The following is a 7,690-nucleotide window of genomic DNA, read 5'->3' as shown; positions in this document are numbered from 1 at the left end:
GAGAGATGCAGTGGTGGTTTGATGTTTTCTCATTTTATCTTAACATAGATCTTGCTAAATTTCTCCTCCTGTCTAGACCAACTGTGTCCTCGCTGTTTGGATGAATGGCCAGTATAAACCATCATTCATTCCCACTTTCTTAATTTATTTCTGAGTCAATGTGAAAAAGCAAAGCAAATGAGTGCATCTGAAATGCATACACTAAATAAGCACAGCAAAGGCAACAACCTTTTGAATATAACTGGGCTACTGGGCGCTTATACCTCTAATGGTTCCCTGGACAATAATCTGTGATTGAAACTATTTCCGAAAAAGCACTGTGTCGATTTTATCCATGAGCCACAAAGGAAAACGGCATAAGTGTAAGTGTGTCAGTGTAAGCAAGGATTTCACATCCCAGCATGGCAAATGTGTTTTGGCCCCATTTTGATTGGATACAATAGAAACTCCAAACAAAGTGAGGGTTGTCTTTGAGAGGAAGCGGTAAGTCATTGGGAGATGGATGCATCTTACCTCTTACCTGTGGCTTTTCTGCGATGCCCAAGTAATATTTTTTTCTGGAAACACCATCTCCTCCTCCTGCTCCGCCGTCCTGGCAGAAGTGTCCACAGTGATTTTTCCTTTTCAGGCATGAGCGATCAATGATGGCTGATAAAGGTGCTTGGCACTGGATGCCCTATAGATCCTCTGGCTCTGTGGACACAGCAAGTGGGCTGTGGTGTGAACAAAGCATACATGTCGGTGCGGGCTGGTGTGTGTGTGTCCGTGTACGTGTGTGCGTAGCGTCCGTGGGGGGGGTTAGTGGGTGGTTGACAAATATTGGGAGTGCTGCTGAATCAAAGCACCAGCGACAGCTTGTTCCTGGTGACTGGGATTTTGTAATCTTAATATACAATTATAATGAAAAACTCTGAATAGATTTATCAAATAGCACGTGTCACTATCTCTGTATGTTCAGCTTTTGTTAAAGTGATTTTTTCGCGCAAACCCAGGAAAAACAAATAGACTAATAATGCAATGACAGCACAGCAGCCATTTGTAATCTGAATGTTGCCATCTGGCTTGTTTTCCTTATGCTTCTGGGGACAAATCAAAGCCAAGCTTGTATTAGGAGGAACCAAAGCTGTGTCTTATATTTTGGTTTTCATTCTGTGTACTCCTACATGTCATAGACACAATAATACAGATAACACATGTACTTCAAATCATGAAAGCCATGGTGATTCTTGACAGCACGTGATCAGTTCATAAACAATCATTCAAAATATATCTTTTTTACTGCTGGTTATTACTAACTCAATCACATCAAATCTGTTGAAAATGGTCATGGAAAACACAATCAAGGATTGATACGCATTTCTTTGAGAAAAAACCTATTCAGTCATGTCAAACGTGTTTTATTCTCTATAAATCTTCAGTGAGCATAATACATTGTATTTAACATAAACTAAAAGTGAATGACAGATATACGTTGACCAAACGAATACAGGGTGTCAGTATACAAGTCCTTCACCGGACACCCAGCTCAAAGCATCACAGTGGCAGATATCAATCCCTTGCTTATGGTCTTTTCTTAAGACTTTAACTCACATGGGGATAGCAGAGTGGGGGAAACAAGCAGGGCTCATACGACGGAAACACTTAAAAGGTGCAATACAAAAAAAAAAGGCAAATGATGCAGCGTCTCTTACTAGACGTCCCCTCGGTGTCCGGTCCGCTTCAGGGGTCGACGGCGGCGGGTATGATGCTGACCTTGTTGTTCCTGCTGATGCGGCGTTCGGGCCGCGGCCGGGGCTGCTTGGTCTGGATCAGCTCCTCGGGCGTGTTGCCCAGCGGCGGCAGCAGCCTCTTCTTGCTGTTCCGGGTCTCAGGCAGCCACTGGGGCGGCAGCTCGAATGGCCCGAACCCGAACTGCACCACGTCCTCGCTGTCCGTGGGCGTGGCCGGCGCCACCTGGGACGACGAGGCATACGCCGTGCACGCCTGCACCGGAGACGCCCGGGGGGCCGGGGTCGGCGGGGGGGCCTCCCCGTCCCCTAAACCTTGCCGCCGCTGCTGCTGTTGCTGCTGCTGCTGCTGCTGCTCCTTCTTGGGGACCCCGTCTCGCCTCAGGCTCCCCGCTCTGGCCCCCCGGTGATGGCCCTCCGGGGACTCGGAGCAAAGTCCGGATCTCGCGGAGGAAGGGCCTTTATTCTTGGTGTCCAGCTCCTCGTCCTCCACTTCCTCCTCCTCCTCCTCCTCCTCTTCCGACGGCCTGTAGATCTGCTGCTGTCCGATGTTGAACATCTCCAGCAGCTGGCTCCCAGAGCGGCCCGCCGTCTCCAGGCCGGTCCTGGACCCGCCCGCCGCCGGCCCCCTGCTCTCCCCGCCCAGCGACACCAGACCCCCGGAGCCCACCACGTTGCGGCGGCTGTAGCGCCGGTGGACCCGGGCCAGCAGGTCCAGCAGGCTCTGGCGGGCCGCGCGGCTGACGGTGAGGAACATCAGGGGGTTGGTGACCAGGGACACCTTGGGCAGCCAGACGGCGGTGAGATAGAGCGGCGCGGGCAGCAGCGCGGCGCTCTCTGCCCCCAGCACGGTGCGGTACACGGCCAGCGCGCCGTAGGGGGCGCTGCAGGCCGAGAAGGCCAGCACGGCGGCCAGCAGGGCGGCGTGCAGCTCGGCCTCACGCTGGGACACGTAGGGGATGGAGATGCCGCTCTGGGGCGTGCGCAGCGCCGCGATCACCACCTTCTTCTTCTGGCTGGCGCTGAGCGCGCGGCGGATCAGCAGCATGAGCAGGAAGACCAGGGCCAGCGGCAGCACCACGGTGGTGCCATTGTAGAGCGCCACGTACAGCACGTGGCCCAGGGCACGGGCCGGCGCGTCGGAGCAGGACGCCGCCGCGTACACGTCCGTCACGTTGGTGGCGGCGAACACGGGCAGGCTGGCCACCGTGGCGTGAGCCCACATGTAGATGACCAGGTCCCGGGATCTGGCCTCGGAGATCTTCCTCTCCAAAGGGTACAGCACGGAGTAATACCTTGGGTGGGCAGGGGAGGGGGGCAACGCACAACGGTTAGTCGGGCGGTAGGCTGCTGAGTGCACATTGAAATGCAAGAGAAAGGTTCACACTGAATCTCTTAATGGTGGTTTAAGCTGTGGTTTAATGGCAGAGATGGATGTGGAAATTTCCATTGGAAGGCTTGAAAAAAAGAATAATCCACTTGCTGGGATAATATATGAGGCCTACATTTTTACTTTAATTGTTTTTTAAGCGGAATTTACCAAGACAAATTAAGATTGCTTCCTTTTAATAGGAACAGGAGGAGTCCCTGGGCTTAAGTGCACAATTATCAGCATTGTGAGTGTGACATTCATTATGGAAAGCTGACCTCATTCAGAACACCATTGGCATTAATGCCTAGTGTAGCTCTTTCAATTATAAAACAAGTCTGTAAAATCGAACAACAAACGAACAAACAAATTGAACAATGGTAACATTCTGCTAGAGAAAATGGTAATGCAGACTGGATGAACAAAAATGGGGATGGTTGCGTGGCCGCCGGATGCTAGGCATATCGTATCAGCTAGCTGTTGCTGCATCACACCGCATGCACATTCTGATGGATAATCGATTAATCTCACTCTTCCCCCAAACGCTTTCAATGCGCTTGAAAAAACGTTTTTTCCATTCTCTCCAGATTTTCCAGTTGTGTTTTTTTTTGCGTATGATATAAAAAGAACATTTGAAAAATAAATGTGGATTGCTAAAGGGAGATGGGAATGATGAAGAGAGCTCCGTGGACAGACAGAGAGAGGGAGTGCTGGAAGAAATGGGCCTTTCTCGCTGCTTTTAAAGGAGGGGGCGTGGGGGGTTGACTCATTGGGGAATAGACATCTGCTGTTAACCAGAAGGTGAGGTTTTAGAAAATAACACCCAAATGTGTGAGGCTTATTATTGATTTTGTTTTTAAGGGCTGGTCACTGAAGCATATGCTTCAGTGTGTGTTGCATGGCCTTATATATATAATAAGTGGAAGTGGTCTGTGTGTGTGTGTGTGTGTGTGTGTGTGTGTGTGGTGTGTGTGTGTGTGTGTGTGTGTGTGTGTGTGTGTGTGTGTGTGTGTGTGTGTGTGTGTGTGTGTGTGTGTGCAAGGCTGTGTGTGTGTGTTTGTGTGTGTGTGGGTGTCATCCTCAAAATGTGATGCAATCTTAGCCTGCCTCTCAATTCAGTCCATCACCCCCCCCCCCCCCCCCCCCCCGGAACTAAATAATTCAGGTATTCTGTTTTTTTATGATAGTACTGGTTTCTATGGGGAATGGGGGAAGCACATACTTGGAATGATAAAAAACCTGAACATGTATTACATTCTCTGGTATCGAGTCTGCGATTCAAATCTTTGAATAATGGAGAAAAGTGGAGAATCGCGCAAATGCCATGTTAATAATACTGAAGATTTGAAATACTGTTTTAAAGCTTCAATTAATTAGGATGAAGACTTTGTAATTACAACATGAGAATTTAAATAAATGTCAAATTTGGTATTTCAACTTAAGCTTACAATATAATTGTATGTATACCAAGAGATGAATACTCTACTCTATTCTCTGTGATGTGAATGCTTTAACGCTGTGGTGCGTATACTTCAGATCAGAGCCCTGCACAGACAGCGTGAGGGGCAGTGGCGCCAGCAACTAACTAAGGGGGCCCCACCCCAGGACCCATCCCCACCCCAGGACCCCAGGACCCCTCCCCAGGACCCCAGGACCCCTCCCCAGGACCCCAGGACCCCAGGACCCCTCCCCAGGACCCCACCCCACCCCAGGCGGGATGTTCTATTCTATTATTATGAAAAAGTACTGAATTACATTTCTGTTGCCAATGAGGACAAAGCAGCACTGGCCTGGGGCATAACAGCATCCCTCCTGTACCTGGTTCAGATGTTAACTACTAAGAGTGTGACCATGAATGTATTTCACCCCAGTGGGAGGGTTGCCAAATGGTCCTGTCCCTGGCAACCTCAGCCTCAGGGAAAATAAGTGGGCCTCCCGGGGGGTTAGATGAAGATAGCAAAAGAAGAGAAAAAAAGGAAAAGAAAAGCCTTTATGCTTTTACTGGACTTGCTCCGCCTTGAAGTCAATCACAACAAACGGATTGGTCCTTTTTCCTCCGAGGGAACAAAGTGCCGGGCTCCAGTGACTCCCGTGGTGAGCACGGGGGGCTCCAACCTTTCCCACAATGCACCCTGGCCCACATTCGGTCCAAAGCACCACGTGAATGATTCCGTCTGCTGCTTTGACTGTAGTTCGACAGCCTATGCAAACACCTTCGCGCCCCCCCCCCCCCCCCCCCCCCACCCCACGCTGACCTGTCGAGAGCGATGGCCGCGAAGCTGAGCATGGTGACGGAGCAGAACAGCCGGTGGAGGAACTTGATGGTCTTGCACACGGCGGGCACTCGCAGCCAGCCGCAGCACAGGTCCGGGCCGGCGGTGGCGGCCAGCGCCACGTCGAAGGGCACACACACCAGGGCGGCGCCGGCGCCCGAGCACGCCAGGTTGGCGATGAAACGGCCCGTCACCGACTTGAAGACGCTGGTGCGCCACGCACACCAGAGCATCAGGGCGTTCCCTGAGCGAGAGAGAGAGAGAGAGAGAGAGAGAGAGAGAGAGAGAGAGAGAGAGAGAGAGAGAGAGAGAGAGAGAGAGAGAGAGAGAGAGAGAGAGAGAGAGAGAGACCAATTCAGCAAAGGTGGCTATAATTGTCTATAATTGTCCTGACTCCATTATCTCAATCATACGGTCTACACATAAATACGTAAATACATACGTTACTAGCACTCAGGAACATATGCTTTCATACAGTATATACAATTCCCAGTTATACCCCTTCTCTGCAGTCAGTGAGTTTGTGAGTATGTTCAGTCCATTAACTTAAGAGCTAGAATGAATGAAAACAGCCAAATCTGTATGACGGTGTGCGTGTGCATGAGCCGCCCAGGCGACCGCAAAAACAACAGTGGCCGTAGGAGCAATGAATTCACTGTTAGGCTTGTCACATGCATGTCACGTAGCCACTGCTGGCACCCATGAGCATGCACTCATGCATAGACACATGCAAGCGGAAACACACATGCATGCACGCACACACACACAGGCATAGACAAAGAGACAGATAGATAGATAGATAGACAGACAGACAGACAGACAGACAGACAGACAGACGGATAGATCAAGCTGGTGATAGGCGCTAAGCAACACACACCCAGTGTTGGATGGTGAATCAGACTAGGCTATTAGTGCCACCAGCAGCACCCTCTAATTTACATCTTCTTCCAGGAATATGATTAGCCCCCTAACAGGGCACCTCTCAGGGATGATGAGGACCAAACAATGGAAAGGTGAGGACCAAGTGGTTGGAAGACAGCAGTTTCCGTCTTCAGCAGATCATGTTACGAGGAAGTGATGCTGAATGCGTGTGTGTGTGTGTGTGTGTGTGTGTGTGTGTGTGTGTGTGTGTGTGTGTGTGTGTGTGTGTGTGTGTGTGTGTGTGTGTGTGTGTGTGTGTGTGTGAGTTGGCAGGAATCATCAAGCTGTCACTTACAAGCTGCAAGAGTAATCAGTACATAATTAGGGGAATAGGTAATGAAAGCAGTCAACCGAGATTCTGCATGGAAGAATGGTTAACTCAATATTATCAATTAGAAATGAGGGGCCGTATGGTGTTTACAAAATGCACCACCACCCCATGCTTAGGATGCTTAAGATTTAACACACTATAAGAGATTTAAATATTGGGTGAGCATGGGTGTTGATGAAAGAACTGACAGCATTATTCAACTAAACATGGTTTCAGGGTTGCTTCCTTGAGCAAAACTCTCTGGACTCTTGGTCTAGTCTAAAATGTTATTATATTTTTTAGCTCTAACGAAAACCTCACAACAATTCATGTATCTCTGCTGAATGATTATTACTGAATGTATACAGAGAGCTCTTGGGATGGGTTGCAAAGTGTAAGCCGCCCAGGAGGGGGGGACACATTAATGTTGCGTGGCCCTTTCTACATCATCACAAACGATTCACGGTTATCTCAGAGATACATATCTCCAATCTTTCATGGCTGGCGGCAAAAAAGAAAAGTGGTCTGTGTTCTGAGTGTGTGTGTTTATGTGTTTGTGTGTTCTGAATATGTGTGTGTGTGTGTGTGTGTGTGTGTGTGTGTGTGTGTGTTTGTGTGTGTGTGTGTGTGTGTTAGTGGCTGTGTTTTTGTGTTTATGTGTGTGTGTGTGTGTGTGTGTGTGTGTGTGTGTGTGTGTGTGTGTGTGTGTGTGTGTGTGTGTGTGTGCGTGCGTGCGTGCGTGCGTGCGTGCGTGTGCGTGTGTGTGTGTGTGTGTGTGTGTGTGTGCAAGAGCATTCTTACCAATGAGCGAGCCCAGGAGTAAAAAAACTTGAATGGCCGTGGTGAAGTCCCTGTAGGCTCGTAATTGGAAGGAGAATTTCTGCTCCCCCATACGGAATGGGTCATCAAACGGACCTTTGTCCCACGGGTTCGTCGTACTGCTGGTTGTGGCATTGAGGAAGAGATCTTGCAAGAGGCTGGCCGGTGTGAAATTGGTCGTAGAAGCACCATCCCAAACAGTCGGTGCTCGACTCCCTGTCTCCATGTTCGGTCACCTCACCTCACGACGGTTCGATGAACCGTATTACAT

At 49.7% G+C, this 7,690-nt stretch overlaps 1 protein-coding gene across 1 annotated transcript; it reads right to left on the bottom strand.

The window, feature by feature from the left end:
• Positions 1–1,669: 1,669 nt before the first annotated feature.
• On the bottom strand, positions 1,670–7,537 carry gpr176 (G protein-coupled receptor 176). Its single transcript, XM_084483763.1, has 3 exons — positions 7,402–7,537; positions 5,352–5,613; positions 1,670–3,022 (listed from the first exon to the last, which is right to left on the bottom strand). Exons 1-3 carry the CDS (start codon positions 7,490–7,492, stop codon positions 1,720–1,722), a joined length of 1,656 nt encoding a protein of 551 aa, XP_084339889.1. The 5' UTR covers positions 7,493–7,537; the 3' UTR covers positions 1,670–1,719.
• Positions 7,538–7,690: the final 153 nt, after the last annotated feature.

This window comes from Micromesistius poutassou (assembly GCF_964030765.1).
Source record: "Micromesistius poutassou genome assembly, chromosome: 19".
NCBI classification, from domain to species: domain Eukaryota; kingdom Metazoa; phylum Chordata; class Actinopteri; order Gadiformes; family Gadidae; genus Micromesistius; species Micromesistius poutassou.
The sequence above is the reverse complement of the archived record's forward strand: the minus strand, read 5'-3'. Positions and strand labels throughout refer to the sequence as shown.